This window comes from Mastigoproctus giganteus, chromosome 1 (assembly GCF_048544385.1).
Source record: "Mastigoproctus giganteus isolate SK-2022 chromosome 1, ASM4854438v1, whole genome shotgun sequence".
Classification (NCBI taxonomy): Eukaryota; Metazoa; Arthropoda; class Arachnida; order Uropygi; family Thelyphonidae; genus Mastigoproctus; species Mastigoproctus giganteus.
The window spans coordinates 23,321,100-23,340,960 of record NC_143575.1 but is presented as its reverse complement, the minus strand read 5'-3'; the positions used below and the strand labels follow the sequence as shown (position 1 = coordinate 23,340,960).

The window sequence follows — 19,861 nt, the reverse complement described above, 5'->3', positions numbered from 1 at the left end:
ATTATTTTATTACGCAGACAGTAGTTCTTAGCAGACGGGATGAACTGCCCAAAAGGATAAGTATTTTTTTTTACACTGTAACCAGATCTCTAACCCTTGTAATAGCAGAATACAATAATATGGCCAGTCATGAATTGGTATGCTGCTCGAATATACACCGATGAGCCAAAACATTATAACCAGCGAGTCGTTATGCAAATCGAAGCAACTGCAGGTGAACCACGGCGCGTGCACGAGTCGGGACACGGTATGAAAAACACCTGATATTGAGCTCCGTTAATCAGTGTTACTCTTGTTCTCATATGGGAAAGGCAGCAGACTGAAGCGAGTTTGACAAAGGCCAAATTGTAATGCACAGTCGACTGGGTCAGAGCATATCCGAAACGGCACGGCTGGTGAGATGCTCAAGGTCAGCCGTGGTTAGTACCTACCGAAAGTGGTCCGAGGAGGGGGAACCCACGAACCGCCGGCGAGGTGTTGATCAACCACGGCTCATCGTTGCTCGAGGTGAGCGAAGGCTCTCCCGGATGATACGTGGCAACAGAAGGGCGACTGTGGCGCAACTCGCCGGTAGTTGGACTGCTGGTAACGGGAGTAATGTGTCACAACACACAGTACATCGAACACTGATGAAAATGGGGCTGCGTAGACGCAGGCTGCTCCCGAGTACCCATGCTAACCGCGGTTCGCCGGTGAACCGCGGTTAGCATGGGCACGCGGTTAGCAGCGCCTACAATGGGCACGCGAGCATCGAAACTGTACCTTGAGTGATTGGAAGAAGGTCGTCTGGTCCGATGAATCACGTTTCATGTTGCACCATGTGGACGGCCGGGTGCGCGTGTTATACCCGGAATAGCTCAACTAAAGAAAAGGAAGCCCTACTCAAAAGTCAGATCCTGTCTCTTCCACACCTAGTGAGACTGTACCACAGCAATCTAAGGTGCCGATTAATAATAAACTTGCTCTTGAGGTCTCTAGTCTTCTAGAAGAAATGCTAAGGAATTCTGACTACTTAGAATTTATCAAAAAAAAAAAAAAAAAAAAAAACGCGCAAAGAAAAACTCCAGATTCCTTATTAAGTGGTGACAGACCTTTTCAGGTAAATCGACCGAAGTAGACTGCACACCAGATATCAGCTCCACAAGGAGAAATAATGCATCATTTCTCCTTGAATTTGTCTTCTGGTGAACACCAGAAGACCAATTAAAGCGGCGGTCAGAGGTTCAGAACTGAACTATAAAAAATCCACACAACCCAAATCAAGCTATCTGTAGCAAAACACAGCTGCAGTGAACGTACAAACAACATTACTTCCAACCAACGACGAACAGTAATGCAACAAATACATCTTATGGTCACCACATACAGTTTGAAAGTAGTTCCAAGAAGACAGTTGAACCAAGAGCATGTAGGATGAAATCAGCACCTATCAGTAGTAAAGTTACTCCCAAGCAAGGCAAGGAAACCTTCACCCAAGCAGCTCAGAATCGTGATGCAGTTATTGGCTCAAACTAACACACACTGGGTATTAAAACGGTGCAGCGTAGAGAAAGGAGGTCAAGGCCCTCGCATTTTTATAAGTCGAGTATGAACGGAAACAACAGTGGAACAAATTGAAACCTTTCTGAAGCAGCTCGACATACCCGGTAACCCCATCAAGGTCCACACCAGACATCCATCCACTCCTCTTTCCGGATTAAGATCAAAGGTCTCAATATAGAATGATATCTAAACTCAGCTATCTGGCCCGCAGGTCTCTTGGTAATCATAACGAACAACCAGCCGTACAAGCGATCTCGAGAACAGAGATGAGCAGTGTGCCTCTCTCCGCGTAGCTAGGCAGCGAAGCAGATTGTCCCTTCCAACTTACAATCATGCAGATCAATACACAACACTAGATACGTTGCTGATGAGATCAGGTTCATTGCAACGGAAAATTTATTTGATATTATATGCATTCAGGAACCTTATATCTGTAAGCACTTTTATGGGCAATCTTCCAAAGTTATGGGATATCCCATGACTTCAAGAATCATTGCCCTCCGAAACAGATCCTAAATCTGCCATCATCATATTCAACAACAAGCTGGATATCACTGTTATCTCTGGCTTGTGTAATCAAAATTCCACCTGTATTTTATTCTCTACACCAACTTTCTCATTCTACTTACTGTCATTATATTGTCCACCATCAGCAGATATTAATTTATCACAGAGATATCTAAGAACAGGTGTTTGCTACTTTAAATCCCAATCTCAAAATCTTTCTTATGATTCAACAGTGTCTTGGACAACAGAGGTAGGATTTTCGACGAAATTTTATTCACCTACAATTTAAATCTGCACAACTTACCCAACCAACCTTCTCAAATGTCCACGGAGAATCAAACATTGATCTAACCATTTCAACGTCCGCCATTTCCTCGAAGATCTCCGATTGGACCATACATACTGACTACACAAACAGTGACCACCGAGCAATCACTTTTAAGGTATCTCTCTTTCCAAATACTACAGGTCCCCCCTCCTTCTCCTCCCCCAAAAGATCTTAGAAGATTATCAAAACCATCAAATGGCCTTTATTTATGTCTTCAATTCATCAGGATTTTAACGTTGACACTCGCCGATCTTTTGAACCAGTTCAATGCCTCAGAATATGTATTCTATGTACAGGCTGCCTTTTTTTTTTTTTTTTGGTAGTTGTTGGCGCATCGGCTTCTGTGGCCATAATGCACCTCCCAAGGTTTTTGCAGTACTTTGATCCAAGCCCGAGGTGGGATTCGAACCCGCGATCTTTGGGTTGCCAGGCAGGCACTTGACCCACCCGGTCGGCACAGGCTGCCTTGTATTCGTGCTACAGAACGCTCCGCTAAGAAGAAAATTAGTAAGCATACTTCAGTTCCATGGTAGACAACTGAACTCTCCACTCTGCGCAAAAAAGTACACAAAGCACGCAGACTTTCAACGGAGAAGGTCCTGGCCTGAACCAGAAGTCATCAGACTAAAAAATATCTATAAAGGCCAGCGGAAAGAATACGTAAATACAATTGCAAAACAAAAACTTGCCTCCTGGCAACACTTAGTTCACTCCACAGGAAATTCTGATCCCTGGGGTCTATTATATAAAATCCGCAAAAACAAGTTTCACTCTCATGAAGTGTGCAACGCTAGTGAACAACTATACAGAAACAACAAACTGGAATGACTCGGTTAAAGCCATCCTGGATCGCTTGCTTCCCCTTAGACGATCTCACAACAGAAACTCCAGAAAAAATATCTATCAGGAATAGCAACTCAACCTACCACTCCTCATATGAAACGGATCTCTTCACTCTTCCCGAGCTAAAGCTGGCCCTAAGCAAAATAAATATCCATAAATGTCCAGGTTTAGATCTTGTGGAAAATGCTATAATTATCAAATTTTCCGAAATCTTTCCAGAAATACTTCTATGTACAACAAATGTCTTACTGAGGGGATTTTTCCTAATCTCTGGAAGGTAGCTTTGATCAAAATTATTCACAAGCCTGACAAAAATAAATCTGATCCCAAAGCATACAGACCCATCTCTCTTTTGGCAAACTATTTGAAAGATTGTTAACACCCTGAGTAGCAGATTTAATTGAAGGTCAAAACTTAACGTCTGCATTCCAATTTGGCTTCAAGAAAGGAAAATCCCGTGAAGATGCCTTGGTCTCTTTAGTTAACCACATATCAGCTTCGAGGGCTAAATATGAATTGGCCATATTCGTTGACTTCGAGGGAGCTTTCGATTCCCTCTGGTGGGAGAGCGCTCTCAATTGTCTTACCAAAACCAAGTGCTCCCAGCAACTATTCCAAGTTATTAGAAGCTACTTCCAAAACAGACTCATCCAAGTAATCTCGAAACAGCAGTCTGTCTCAAGGACCATCTCAAGAGGATGCCCCCAGGGATCAGTTCTGGGACTCCTCTTCTGAAACATAGTTTTGGACAGCTGGCTCATGCAAAAACCTGACAATATCTCTGCCTACGCCGATGATTTGGTTCTCCTAATTCCAGGTCGGTCGCGTCTTCAACTAGAACAATCTTTCTGAGCTAATCAAGTGGTCAGTATAAATAAACTGCGAATATCTGCCACAAAAACCAAACTGATGGTTTTTAAGGGCAAGTTAGATTACAGAAGACCTCCTAATATAAAGATAGACGGAATGAAAATCCCTTTTGTACCTGAATTAAAACATCTTGGCGTAATTTTAGATGACAGGTTAACCTTCTCTCATTTAATCACCTCGCCTCGAAGATTAAGAAGTTCACTGCAGCAATTATCCGCATTTCCAAATCGGACTAGGGACTAAATAAGAAGACTCTCTTACTATATTATACAGCAGTATTCGTACCGATAGCAACTTATGCATAGGGAGTCTGGTTTGATAGAGCCGTTAACGTTAAACTCCGTTCCAAGCTCATCTCCATTCAACGGATTATGCTGCTTGCCACGCTCCGGGCCTGCAGGACCGTGTCCTCTGCTGCTTTTCAGGTTTGTTTGTTTGGGTTTTAATGGCGCATCAGCAACTAGGGCTATAATGCGCCAAAACCACGTCCCATACTAGATAACAATAAAAATTGTAGTGACGTAGTTGTTAGGTCACTATGTCAATATATATAAAAATATAAATATGTACGATGTAAACTAATATAAAGATATATTTACATACAAGTAAATAGGTTTATTGATTTTAAAAAAACTAAAAACAGCTAACACATTGTCGTTATAAGATAAGATCTGACTGAGTATTAAGGCTCAGTCAGATGGCTAAAAACGTTAAAATACGTAAAACGTTGCTGTCTATATCGTGGACATTCGGTTAAAATATGACGAATGGTTAAAAAGGTGTCACAATCCTCACGCATAGGAGAGTCATCTGCCCCCAGCAAGAATGCATGCGTAAGATGACTATATCCTATGCGGAGGCAAGCTAGAATAACTTCCTCTCTACGGTTCCTGCGCAGACTCGATTGCCAATGTTGAATAACAGGCTTTATCTGATATAACTTGTTAGTGACCTGCTCATGCCAAGATTGTTGCCATTGGAAGAGTAATGCAAAGTGTATTAGCTGCCTGTTGTCTGTATAAGGAACTAACAGACTGCCGTTGTTGTGGGGTTGCGGTGATCTGCCAGCGGTGTCAGCCAATTCATTACCCTTGATCCCAATGTGGCTTAGGATACAGCAGAAATGGATGTCAAAGGAATGCTCAAAAAGAGCATGTAACCTCTGTTGGATACGGGTCAGCAATGGGTGAGAATTGTACCCAATCCCTGATAAAGCCTGTAGTATACTTAATGAGTCAGTATACACCATGCACCTTTGGTAATTATGAGTTTCAATATGGCCCAAGGCTAACTTTATAGCATACAACTCAGCGGTATATATGCTGCATTCTTGGGGAATATTTCCAGATATAGTACTATCTGGAAAGACGGCTGCAGATCCGACAGATAAAAAAATAAATAAATAAATTTTCTGTTTATACTCCGGAACGACCAAACGGTCAGAGGAGTTTACAAGAATACAAGAAACAGCACCGTATTCAGCAGTCACGGGTTTGAACCCCGGTCACTCAAGGCACGTGTACTTATGCACCCGCGCGCCTGATCACTAGGCTACGGCGGCCTTTATAAATTTTCTGTTTACACTCCGGGGCGACCAAACGGTCAGAGGAGTTTACAAGATACACAGAATACAAGAAACAGCACCGTATTCAGCATACTCTGACTTTGAGCCATCAGTGAAGACAGGCAAGAAATCAGAGTATTCGACTCGGTGAGCAGTATAGAGTTGTTGGTAAACAGAAGATTGAGTGGTGGCCTTACTCCAATTTCTGATGGAGAAATCGCATGATGGAAGGCGAGCATGCCAGGGTGGAAGATGTTGCTTTGGTGATTCAGCAACATTGTTTACCGTGATGTTCAGCTCTCTGAGCAGCTCTTGGACCCAGATACCAAAGTGACGGTTGGCAGTGTGACGGGTGTTGTAGAGAGTTTCTCATAATGGCTCAAAAACTCATGTCCACGTAGGGTTGTCTGGCAGGGATTTCAGTTTAAAAGTATATTTTAGAGACAATTGCTTTCGTCGCAGGGACAGAGGCGGTTCACCTGCTTCGACATATAAACTCTGGACAGGAGATGTTCTGAAAGCTCCAGTAGCTGCGCGGATCATTTGGATATTTTTGAATAAGCTGCTCTGCAGGTCCTTGCTGGAGTCTTACCACTAGATCTGCATGTCATTTTCAAAGAACTATGCTATCGTCTAAAGCACAGAGTCCCTGGCGAGATTCTCGGCATCTCGTGCAGTCTAACTGCTAACATCAAAGACGAGATAAGGAGAATCCGGAATGAACTTATCATTGTGGCAATCACGATGGGATTCCAGTACTACTGGTCAAGTCACCCGATCTTTTGTTCCTGCAGTTACCTTCCCTCTCAACAAGAACTTCCTCCAATGGTTTTCTCCCAGCTTAACAACATCGTATATACTTACTGCGCACGGCTCCATCAACTCCAAACTATTTCAGTTTGGCTTGTCTGACACCAATCTCTGCTTGTGTGGTACTGAGGAAACCTGGACGCACATTCTGTATCGCTGCAGCCTGTACCACGACGACAGATCTACATTCCAAGCTGCTGTGAGCAAACTTTTCTGAAGGAAACGAAGTGGCACTGACTGAAAATTCTTAATCGTTCTCAGCTCTACAACAATTCTCCTCTGCTGTTTTCACCAAAAGAAAGTAACTCTTCTCAAGTCTATCAACATATCAACAACAAGGAACCAACCCAGCACGTGCAATGTCTATCGATATCTCTTAAAACTGATATCACCTGCCATTATTTTTTTTTTAAACTGGTACCCCAGTTTGGACAGCTGTGGATACAGGATTAGCTAGCACCCCACTGATATAGCACTACCTCCAGTGGGTGCGGCTTTCGTTCTTCCTAGGACAGAAAAAGGACTGCTGTCTTGTGATTCCTGTGCCACAATTTATACTTCTGATTAGTTGCGTGATGTGATTTGCTGTGTGGACATGTTACACGTTCATTTCACTTATGACATTATAATTAACATGATTCTATGTATATCATTGTATATAATATGTATGTATGTACATAGCGGATTTGCCAGTTTCTGGCTAGGGGCCGCTTGTTGTTTTGTTAATAAATAAAACAAAATACTACTACCTAAACATCATTGCTGACCAGGTACACCCTTTCATGGCAACGGTCTTCCCCTCTTGGCACTGCCCGGATTGTTCGAGACTGGTTCGCGGAACATGAAGACTTCCAGGTATTACCCTGCCCTCCAAATCACCCAGACATCAATCCAATCGAGCATCTGTGGTTTGTGTTGGAACAGCAACTCCAATCCTGCGGCGTCTCAACCACGAACCTTACAGGAGTTAAAGGATCTGCTGGTTACGTGTTGGTACCAGATACCACAAGACATTTAGAAATCTTGTAGCGTCCATGCCTCGCCGGGTACGAGCTGTTTTGGCTGTACGTGGAGGACCAACATCATATTAGATAGGTGGTCAGATGTTTTGGCTCATCGGTGTATCAGTTATGCAAAATATTTGAGTCCAATGAGCGTGATCGGCAAAAAAAGAAAGACAAGAAGCAACATCACAATATTTTTTGACAAACTAAGCAATACCACTATATTGCGAGAGGAGTATTTGAAATTTCCCACAGTGCCTTCCACCACAGAAAACTTTAAATTGAAACCACAATAAATACACTAGTTAGTCAAAATAACCATGGAATGCGCAATGTATTGTCAAGCATTTCATCAACAACGAAATTCGAAGACTAAGATAAGTCTTTACAAAATTTGATAGCTAAGTTTTACTTCAAAGAATTCTGTTAATTTGCTTTAAGCCGCTTCCCGAGATGCAACTGAAACTTTCAGAATCTTTTCTTCCAAGACACTTTGGAGAAATTTGCTAATTGTTCCTTATCAGGTGAGCAGCAAACGACCATGATACACAGGAGATTTGGAAAAAAAAAAAAAAAAGACATTGACGCTCCAAAAATAACTGAAAAGTAGTTCGAATTGCAGAAATACCATCACTTACTATTTCCTCCTCAATTTTGCTTCTTTCTTCTTTCATCTTCTTCACGCCTTGGATATCCTTGGTTTGTTTCAGCTCTGCAATCAAGTCATTCTTCTGCAGCAAGACATTCCGCTCTGCCAGAAATACAAGACAAGATTTATTATACTTGTATTTTAATAGATGATCAATTTTAATTTCATTACACATTTATCCCCTCCCCTTTGACAAAAGTAATGTAGAAATCGTTGAATTTACCGCTCATCTTTATTCTTTGACAAAATGGCGCTTGCCCGTTTCAAAATAGGGTTAAAATATTCACGCGCGCATACAACCTTATTAATCATATTCTTGTTTTACAGTTCCCTGATGCATTTACCATCGGGAAGCTGTAATAGCTGCAGTTATTGAAAAACGAGACTTTTGTCCTCTACTTTTCCATGCTCAGTGCTTCTGGTTCCACTATTCAATTTTGAACACTTTTCTGATCGAAGCATTTTAATACAGTATATAATTAAATTTTTACCATAATTAACAATTCATTAAAAAGTATATATATTTAAAAATAAGTATAACGTTTATTTAATATTTTTTTATTGAAATCAAATTTAAGCAAGTATAGACAATGTAAGCAAGTTCCTTACATTTCAGGTGCGTTCGATTTTTTAAATTATTTTTTGCGTTAATAAATGTGAAAACTAAATAACTAGTTCTCGTTATCAATTACTTAACTAATAATATAAATTATTTATTTTTACTTCACTGTGTACATACTTCCCAATGTAATTTTCACTCAATATTGTGTAAACTTGATAATCACAAAGCGTGAAATTCAACACGTATTTCACACTGATGCAGTATATTAAACAAATGGCAACTGTATCTCAGACGTAGTATGCCCATACGATTTCGTAATGCGCTTTATTTCTTTCTGGATTTTAATAACAATCGAAATATCGCGTATTTGACGTTTCTGCTGTAATTAATATAATACACATGTATATTTAGTAATTTATATTATTTTTTATAGTTATATTTTTAGTTTAGTTATTATATATATATATATATATATATATAACTTTTTTATAGTTAATTTAGTAATTTATATTAAATAAGTATATTAGTAAACTGATAACAAAATAATGCGCGAACCGAAAACATTTCTTGTTTAAAATTGTTCTTTATTCTTCTATATTTAAAACTGTTCCGGCACGACCACCAGCTCAGAGGAGTTCACGATTAATCATGAATGCATCGCACATTCAGTAGTCATGGATTTGAACCCCCTGACGTACATTAAAAGAGCGTGTGCTACTCAACTCTCGCTCCTATGTCATTTCGTTTCTGAGCATCTCGATATAATCCTATCATTATACATTATTTACACTACAGACGTAACATTTCATTTAAAATAATAATAATAATAAAAACACTAGAGCGCCTCCTATCAATTTGTCATCGCATTAAATACCCGAAGCCCACACACGTATCCCTCCAGCAGTTTGACACAAAATGACGAATCAGCGAATAGCGTGAAAGAAAAAGCAACTTTTTTCGTTCCTTATTTTGGATGTGAACCTACAATACAAAAAGGGTTAAGATTATGATGGCGAGCTGACGGACATTCTACATAATTTATATAGTGTCATTATATATATGATCGTTTTTAAAAAATACAGAACATAACTCTCTCTCTCTGAAACACTTATTCCAACAAGATAAACAACTTAAATCAGCAAAGGTCGATTTTATCCAATCTTTGGCAGTATTAGAAACAAAGAAAGGCGCCGGACGTGTAGCTTCTTGGTACGCTGACAGAACTAAATATGAATAAAATTGATATCGTTTTCTCTGAAAACATTATTAGTGGTGAATGACCTCGAAATTAACCTCGTAAGTGCTCTAATAAAAAAAAAAAGCAAAAGAAAATATGATCAAATTATTGATAAACGGTATTCGTTGTCAATATTTAAGCACCATCCTAGCTCAAAAATAAAAAAAAACATGGGCAGCATTCATAATCTCTCACTTGGAAATCCAGTGAGAAACTCGTTTCTGGTGGCATTCACTCCAATGTGTCATCGTTGGAAATCTAGATGGCGCTGGCGTTACTTTGATCTAGAAGTCAAATTTCACTTCGAGCGATCTACAAATGTGCGAAATCAATTACAGTATACTTTTATCTTTTGCCCTATCAGTGTACATAAGTTATTTTAGCAGATTGTAATATATTTTAAGTTTATTTTATAAATTAAGATCTGAATACTTGTATGCAGAAGGGGAAGGGAGGTATCTTGTTAAGAGAAAGTATGACCACGTTTTATTGATAATGTACTCATTCCATTGCAATTTCATGCTTCCGTTTTGAGAAGGCATGATTACAGACATTTTAAGTGAGGACCAAATTTTAAGAGTGAGGGCAAAATGTTATTATTAACCTCAAAAAAAAAACCAAAAAAAAAAAAAACCAAAACAAACAGTCCTTATAACGTAGAATTATAAAAAAAAAAATCCTTTTTTTCAGAAACTGATTTTTTGGTTAAACTTGTAGGATGGGCTAAGGGCCTGTTAGTCACTGCTCATCACAATGATCCATGGGATAGCGTATCATATTCCAAAGATAACTTTTTTTATTATTATTAAATGCAGACAATTGTATATTATATAGAAATTAATACAGCTACTACAAGACACGATAGTGATTAATGGTTACAAGTAACAATTGCACTACGTTAAAACGATGTGACATCTCAAAGCGACTGAAAAGACGATGATGGAAACAAGTTGAAAAATGTTTTCGAAACGTATGCGGTATTGATTTTTAAATATTGATCTTAACTTGGTAAGACTTAAAAACATTTGCAAATGTCTAGATTCAAACAACTACTTAAATATCATAAATACATTACCTGCAGACTGTTTCTCTGTCTTCTTGAGATGCACTGTCTGCAACTGCTCCACTGTAATATTAAAAACAGGATGATTGGAAGTTGGCGACGGCGAAGTAGCTTTAGAGTCATTTTCACTATCTGTTCCCGCCTGATCGCTCTTCCTCGTGCCGTTGCTCATTGGTTCTTTATTATCGATAAGGATCTGCAACTCTTTGCTGCTGTCATCCGTGCTGAAGGTCTTCGTATCGGCTGGCAAGCTCTTGGCGACCTCCACCACTCTCGGAACAAATATTGACTTCGGCGGCGCAAGACTGGAAGGACTGGTTGATGCCACTTTCTTCAGGTATTCCGAGGGTCTGATGTTGTCAGAGTCTGGAGGAGACTGGAACTGAGGGGGAATGAAGGGTAGCGTCATGTGTTGAGTTCGGGACTTGGACAATCGCTTTTCTTGATCGTCACTTGGCCTGGAGTCGTCTGGACTGTCGGAGGTCTCGCGTTCAGGATTTTCCGCCCGTTTGGTAATGTCAGTTCCTTGGTTAGTTTGAGCGTCTGACGTGGAGCTGTCTGTAGTTCTGTTGAGGGGGAGTTTTTGACCTTCTTTTGGTTTCTCGAGAGAATTTTTGTTCTTTTGATCTTCTCTTTTGTCTGGTTTCTCTAAAGTAAGAGGAGGGGTGGGCTGAGGTGGCGGCGGAGGTGGTGGAGGTACAACTGCCTGAATAGGCGGAGGAGGAGCAGGTGCCTTTTGGGATTCTTTGGCCTTTCGTACGTTATTAGGCGGATCTGTCTGCGTAGGCTGGGGTATATTTTTTTCCCTTTGAACAGGCGGAAGAATGTCTGGTTTTTCTTCTGTGCTTTTCTTTACGTCAGGCTCCACGCTTGGTTTTTGTACTGCTTTCGTTTGATGACCATTTACATGATTCTCACTTTCAGTCTTTGGTGGTTTGTCTTCCGATGAGGTATCACTAACCGATGTCCTGTGAGACGATGGTGATGACCTTTCTACTGGTCTATCTTCGATTGGTTTAATCCTCGCGTACAGATCACCTGAACTTAAATTATCCACAGAGTCATCGTCATCATCTTCATCCGGGACCTCGTCCTCAGGTTCGTGGTAAATGCCCTCATCTGTACTTAGACTGCATGCTTCGGAAGACGGCTGCGACTCGAGGAGGGTTTGGTTGTCGATGCAATCGCGAGCTAATTCGCGACTTGGAGAACTCTCGTCGTAATCTGGAGTGGGATCGCTGATGTCGCTCCTACAGTCGTCAGAATTCTGGTGAACCTCAACAGTCACTAAAACACAGGAAAGGAAAACAAAAAACTTGGAGACATATCGTTGACAATTTTCAAATGATAACCATTGCTAAGTATTTGAAAATACTTTAGCAACAGCTCATTTTATATTAGTCGTATATTAAGAGCGCCCCTATATACAATAAAAGCATCCAAATGGATATGCTCAAAAAATCTTAAATACATTCAACATTAGGTATTCCGCCATTGGAGATGATAAACGCGCAAGTGCAGGATATGCATAGAACAGCAAATGTAGTGCATGGAGAATATTATAAACAAGTTGATGTAAGCAGTGAGTTACATTTCAGGCGCGTTGGCAAATAGTAATAATTCGTGATTCATAACAAAAATAAAGAGCATAAAAGCAACAATTTTATGCCCGAACCGAGAAACATTGTTTGTTCTCCGCCACATTGCCCACTGGAACTTCCTCGAACCAGCGCATGGCAACTAACGTATCCAAAACAAACAATATACGGTTGGATAGCTATGTGATATGCATGAAAAAAATAATTGCCAGATTTCTCTTGGTTCGATTTTGATGAAATTTAGGAAGCCACGATAAATCTTTTTGAAAGACCTAAATATAAAATTTCATGCAAATCCATGCACGAATAATGGACGAGATTACGTTGCTGAAATCGAAACCAATGATCTTAGCACTACAAGTATCAAATGATTACATACTACAACTTTCCATTTCAGTTATACAAATTTTATCATTCGTTGCTTGTAAAGGTCTGGAAATTTTTTCGAAAATCATTGTTTTTTGCTGTTCCCTGCATGCTGCCCATTTCGTTGGAATTTACTTTTGACTTGTACATTTAGTCTTAAGTACAGTTTAATAATTAAAAAAAGTAAGTCATCTTCAAATCACGAATAACCTTGCTGTGAAGCAAAGCAGCACTTAAATTACTTGAAGTTGGGCTTCTTTAGCCCGTTCAAAGTTACCTATATGAGTGTTGGATTTCTCGCTGGAATCGCTGTCCGGATAGCTTCCTTTCTCCTTATTTTGATTGAAGAGTTTCTTGACCCGATCATCGGATGTCATGTTGGGTTCGTGTAGAAAGAAGGGTTCTTTTGGATTCGCCGTTTCCAAGAGGGTCTTTTCTCCTTCTACAGGAGGCACTTGTTTCTTTAAAGACTCTGCCTTGCGGCTGCCGTTCGAACTACTTCCACTGCTGCTGCTTCGTCGATGCTGCGAATTTGCTTTTGGTTGTCGTTCTGTGTTGTGATGGTGAGGATGTCGAGAAGGAGAAGACACGTGGCGTTCTCTTCGCACAGGATGATGGGAACTGTAAAAATTCCAACCGGAAAGGACGGCGTGATGAGCACCTCGCCCTGGTCCACCTCGTAGAGAGGATCGAGCGCTACTTGTTGTGTCGGAAGGGTAATCGTCAGTGAAACTGCAGCTTTCTTCAGATCCTGTTGACTGGCAGGAACAACCGTCAGAATCCTGTAAAAATAAGATACATTAATTGGATATAATAGGCAACTCCAACTTTTAACTAACTTCAGTTTAGTGACACGTTTAATGTAGACTTTTGTAATAATAGTGAAGTTCCCTTCGCCAATAGCAATTAGACATTACATCGGGACCACTTAATTATTTTGATTTTGTCTATTTGGTAGAGTCTGATCAGCTACCTTTAAATTTGAATAGGCTTTTAGGTGCACCAGCAGCTTAGGCCACATTGCGCCATATATATTATGTCTACGTGTTCTCTGGTAAATTCTGTTTGTTCATTGACGGGATTCGAACTCGGGTCTTTTCCAACCGGGTGTGGGGAGGATGGCGATTTTGCCAACTGTGATCGAATCGGGTCTTAGAAGGCTACGAGGGAATAAGACCACTGCTGGTTTAGAAGATATGAAGGTTTAGAAGATATGAAGTTCAAATTTCGGTAACCGTTTATATTAAAATATACTTCCCATTCAGAAGGTGAGACCGGTTTAAAATCCAACACAATTTTAACAACAATGTAAATATGTACAACTCATTATTGCATAAATCAAAATATAACTACTGTATATATAAGGCCTGGTGGGCTTTCAAACCTCCTCACCCCCGAAATCCGTTGAACTATTAATTAATTGGTTTTTAGTCTAATTAATAAATTAGAAAACAATATTTGAAATTTATTTTTTCCAATCTAAACATTACTGTATCGAAAATTGAACAAACTGGGAATTTTTAATAAGTAGTTTTATGTAATCGTAATATAATATAGAACGCCGAAAGGCTTCTGAAATCTTTTCTCTGATGATTTCAAGGTCACCGAAACATTTAAAATGTATACTGCCATAGATACACACTTCAAAGTATACGCATACACAAAACTGTCGGATTGGCGGGGGAGGTGCTTCTGTGATTGCTAATTATGATTTCTGGTTTTGATAGATCGTCAGAAGTGGATCGTTCGCAAAAGTGGTAGTTCACGTTGCTGAAAGGCTAAGTAACCCCCCCCCCCCCTTTAAATTAGCACGAAGGCAATTCAACAATGAGGCGTCATTGCTTGCATTGCACAATTTACGGATCCGTCAGATCCGTAGATTGTGTTCTTGACAGGTTTGTTTATCAGCTAGATGGAGGAGAGGTAAGAAAAGAAAAACGCTCCAAATGGGTGGAAACGCGAGTCACTATACTGCCACTCAAATCAAACTCCTTGAAAATATCCGAAATGTGATTTCGTTTGAAGTTGCAACAGCGATTCGAAGGAATTTCGCAATTTGAAAATGAGGTATTCCAACCCAAACTTCCCCTCCACATCTTTAGAAATTTTCCTGAATGAATAAAAACTGAATATCCCTTAGTGAAGAAAGGCTTCATCGCCTTTGAAGTCTTGTTTTATCTACGTACAGACAGTTCTGTAATTTGCACAGCACTAAGCAGAAATGAACTTGGATTCCATCCTCTCCCCCCCCCCCACGCCACTAGTAGTTCGGATATTATTTAGTGCTTATGATAATGCGAAACACTTCTGTAGTTCTACCCTCAGTTATAAGCGAGAAAAGGCCTTAAACACCAACGGCGATCTTCTGACACATTTAAAATTGGTTAATACTGTTTAAGGTCGATATAGGTTTATTTAAATAAATGCTATTTGTATTCAAATCGCTTAACCCGCGTTAGGTCACTTACATAATGTCCTCGTTGGCGGGAGTAATAAACGACAGCCTTGGCAGATTACGTCATGAAAAAGCGAAATGGGATAAATATTATACTGGGTCGACTTAACTGTAACAGTTGAGTAGCGCCTTGATTTATTGATATCAAAGAATAATAACTTGGTTTGAGTGAAGTCATAACCGCACCGAATGAAAATAACTAAATCAATATCCCGTACTTACCGTTCTTCTGTGTGAATGCGAAGGTCGTACTGAGGTTACTAATCTGCAAGTACATCTACGGGGTGTGCGAACCCCGTTCTCGCCGGCCGGAGGCAGCACTGGCGATACTCCTGGTTCACTCTGGTGTCGAGGATCTGAAGCATGGGCAATTAGCAGTGCTAAACACTAAAAAAAAAAGTAAAATAAAATAATAATAATAAATAAAAGCAAAGTCAGCAAAGCCTACTGTTTCAAAGGATCAAAAATGAAAAAAAAATATATTAGACTGCAATAATCCCATAGATATCGAACCAGACAAATAATAACTTCTGCCGTTAGGTGGCAGAAATTAGCATTTCATTCTGAAGAAAAATCCATTGGATTTTTTTTTCTTCGTGACATATCAGATTAAATTAGCCAAGCGATAACTTCTGCCACCTGGTAAGCAGTGAAGGAACTTTCCACTGGAACCCTACAAAATAATTAATGAAAAAAAAATAATAATAAAAGAGAGTTTAATGTAAAATTTCAGAAAAAACTACTGAATGCAAATTATAGACGGTTCCATTGCGCATGGCCTAGTTTCATTAATAAAACGTTAAATCGCAGTATACTTAGCTGTAGATTTTATTCTTTTTAAATTTAAATCTTTCTAGAATGAAATTCGACCCCGAAACTGTTGAACTTCTCGAGTCGAGGCGTCGATATAGGACAAAGGGTGATTTCTTTATCACGACCCGATTTTTATTCATCTCTGGATTCTAAAAATACCGTTCGCCAATCGACACGCCGTCATGAGCATCGCTACTAAATCTGCAATTATCCAAAATTTCGAGCGAAACAGGCTCGCAACTTTAAGCTGTTCACCGGCACCGAAAAGTAATGATGTCTCTGGCATTATCACAGAACCGGTTTCCCGTTACGCAATAGGTTGAACTGTTTTCATAATGCCTGCCTACAGTCACTTAAGTTACGATCGTAATAATGAGATCAAACATGTTCGGAAAATAAATAATAGCCACGTTGTATCAATCCGAATATTTCATTCACCACTTATTCAGCCCACATCCCGGTTATTAATCTTTCGGTCAGGTGAATGCAAATGAAACAAAACGGGCGAGGTAAAAAAAAGGAATGTGACTTTGGGGATGAAAATCTTACCTGCATGTGTTCGTTCTCAGCCGCATCATTCAGAGGACTTTTGCCGTGTTTGTCCAGTAAAATACGACCACCGTGTTTTAAAAGCCATCGAAGTGTTTCCAAGTGTCCTCTGCTCGCTGCGAAATGTACCGATGTGGCACCGTCGTTGTCCCGAAGGTTGGGGTCAACTCCCTGCTCTTCAACCTGTATAACAAATCATAAACGAAGTTCTCTTTTTATAAAATTCTTTAGCAAAAACACTTCGGTTAAGAAAGCACTGTTCAAACTGTTATAAATTAGGCTTAACGTTAAGCGTAAGACATAACTTTGAATATCACTGCATACTAATGTCTGGTCGCGAGATATGTACCTTCGAACAATGCTGGAAGATTACTTACTGTTAAGTAACATCAAGACCAGTTTTAAAACTTTATGTTTGACCGTGATTTGCTGACGTACTGCTTTGGATGACACAATGGTCTGATACAACCCAATGCTTCGTATTCGCTGTCTGTTGAACAGCAGACGACAAAGTAAAGCAGACGGGCACAAGTATGGCACTTCCCAAGAAACCGGCTCTTTTCACAAAGCTTATTTTTCTTTTTCTTTCAGCATTGCATCTCCTGCCAATTAGAATTTACCAGGCTATGCATGAAGAGCTATGGATTAAACATGCAGTCCCGCCTTTTAAGGGTATGGTTATGGATGTACACAAAAGAGAGAATGGACAAGACAACTTGCCTGGAAGTGTAATTATTCTTAAAGTGCTTACCACAGATTTAATAACAAAGACACGCCCTTCCTCTAAACATACGAGGTGTATACTTTCGCTCCATCTATAGTTGGACCATATTTTAGTGAGACGCACCCTAAATTAGCATTACTTCGAAGATAGGCCGACTAGAGAGCTTTGTGGTCCCTCTGCTAAGGATTTAAAATTGATCTATTTTCCTGACGATAAATATTTTCTTTGAATTATTTCTGATGTATCAAGCAAATACATATTCCATATTATTAATCATTTAAGCTTATATACACTGCCCTACCATTAATATCTGGACACCTGCCTTTAGGCAAAAAAGAGCTTTTATCGTGTCATTTAATATTTTGTGCCGAAACCTTTTGCTTTAAGACGGCCTTCAATCTTCGCAGCATACTTTCAATCAGCTTTTTATAAATGTCAGGTGATATGTTCTTCCACTCGGCCTTTAACGCTTTATTCTTTAACGCTTTAATTCTTTGAGCGATCTCGACACGCACGTACCCGACGATCCAATACATCCCAAAGGTGCTCGATAGGGTCCAGATCAGCGCTCTGGGCTCGCCAATCCAACTTTTCCACACTCATGTCCTCAAATCACTCTGTTACGACTCGAGTAGTATGGCATGGCACGTTGTCTTGCTGATACAGGTATGGGCCTTCCCCGACGTATTGCCATAACGTTGGAAGTGCATAATTATCCAGGTTGTCCTGGTATTGCACAGCATTCTTGGGTTTGTCGATAACGACTAATGGGCGGAAGCCAAACCATGAAAGGAGCCCCATACCATGACACTGCCTCCACCAAACTTCATTGTTGGGAGGATACAATCAGAAAGGAACTGTTCCCCTGGCATTCGCCACACCCAGGAACGTCCATCAGACTGGTAGAGTGCGAACCTCGACTCGTCTGTCCATAGGACTGTTTTCCACTGCTCTACAGTCCAAGGTTCGCGCTCCTTACACCATGGTAATTGGAGTCTAACGTTTGTTGAGGTGATCAATTCTGTTGAACAGTTGAGGTAATTCTGTTGATTGTGTCATCTTGCATGCCCACTTTTGCAATTGTCTGTTCGATTCCCAGTGTGCATATTTATAGCAGGGTCTGTGACGTGTTGCATGCATAATAGGACCTATTTATCCAACCATGGAGGGGTGTCCGGATATTAATGGTAGGGCAGTGTGTATATTTATAACTAAAGATCAGGGTCAAGACCATTATTTTCATTGTTAATAACAAGAACAATAGATTTAAACCATAATCGCGATATCAAAAAAAAAAAAAAAAAAAACACAAAACAACACTTATATGTTGTCGTTACAGCTTCTTGCCGGGTCGATAAAGAAACCAGTCCTCTCCATTTCAATCTATCTTCCCACTAGTTCCACCTAGCAAACGCATCTTCTCTCCACATCCCTCTGCATCTCTTCTTGCCATCTCCTTGGTCTTTTATCCTCCATTCTCTTTACATGTCCCCAAAACCATCTCAGTCTTTTCTTCGCAATCACTTCTTGTAACCGTTTTTCTCCCACTTTCTCTCAATGGCCACGTTTCTTATTCTATCTCTCCTGGTCTTTCCACATACACATCTCAGAAATTTCATTTCTATCGCTTGCATTCTGCCAATATCCTTCTCCGGTATTATCCATAGTTTATTACTAGCACATAAGCTGTATAAAGTATCATATTGCACTTCTCAGCTACCTCCTTTCTCCAAACTAGATCTTTTAGACAGTTATAAAACATGCTTCCCTGATCTGCTCTTCTCTTCTCCATATCTCCTGCTCTCGTGGGTAACACAGATGGCAGGATCGCCGTCTTCCCTCCACCGAGTGAAAAAGACCTGAGTTCGAGCCCCGTCGATGACAGGACTCGGAACTCAGGAATTGATGGGAGGAATTTTTATGGGCCTGTTTCATGAACGTCCATCAGACTGGTGATAGTTGGGGTCAACTCCCTGCAGAAACTTGATATCGACTAACGTGGCTGAGTTTGTCGATATCATGCGAGGGTAGCATGGTTTTTTCTCTCCCGGAAACTCGTAATTTTCGTTCCGTAAACAGAAAATCGACCAGAGAACATACGCAATTTACAGATAGTATATACAAAGAAATATGGGCTTAGTCGCTAATGCTCCTAAAACCGTATCGATTCTCCCCTACTCTCCGTATCGATTTTCCCCTTCTCTAGCTACTGTACGCACTAAATATCTGAAACTATCCACTTCTTTAATCGTCTTTCCTTCAATAAAGCTGTTAACCTCTCTCTCTCTCTCTCTCTCTCTCTCTCTCTCTCTCTCTCTCTCTCTCTCTCATTCTCATTGCGTTACTCTTAGCATCACTAAACTTTAAATTGTATTTC

At 40.1% G+C, this 19,861-nt stretch overlaps 1 protein-coding gene across 7 annotated transcripts in view; it reads right to left on the bottom strand.

The window, feature by feature from the left end:
• Positions 1-19,861, bottom strand: part of f (espin protein forked) — a 219,842-nt gene that overhangs the window by 10,519 nt on the left and 189,462 nt on the right. For all 7 annotated transcript variants that reach the window (XM_090371952.1, XM_090371969.1, XM_090371960.1 and 4 more), the window contains 5 exons: positions 16,761-16,943; positions 15,621-15,785; positions 13,221-13,725; positions 10,992-12,266; positions 8,107-8,219 (listed from right to left, as the gene is read on the bottom strand). In XM_090371952.1, coding sequence (XP_090228078.1) covers positions 8,107-8,219; positions 10,992-12,266; positions 13,221-13,725; positions 15,621-15,785; positions 16,761-16,943 — 2,241 coding nt within the window. The remainder of the gene's footprint in view (positions 1-8,106; positions 8,220-10,991; positions 12,267-13,220; positions 13,726-15,620; positions 15,786-16,760; positions 16,944-19,861) is intronic.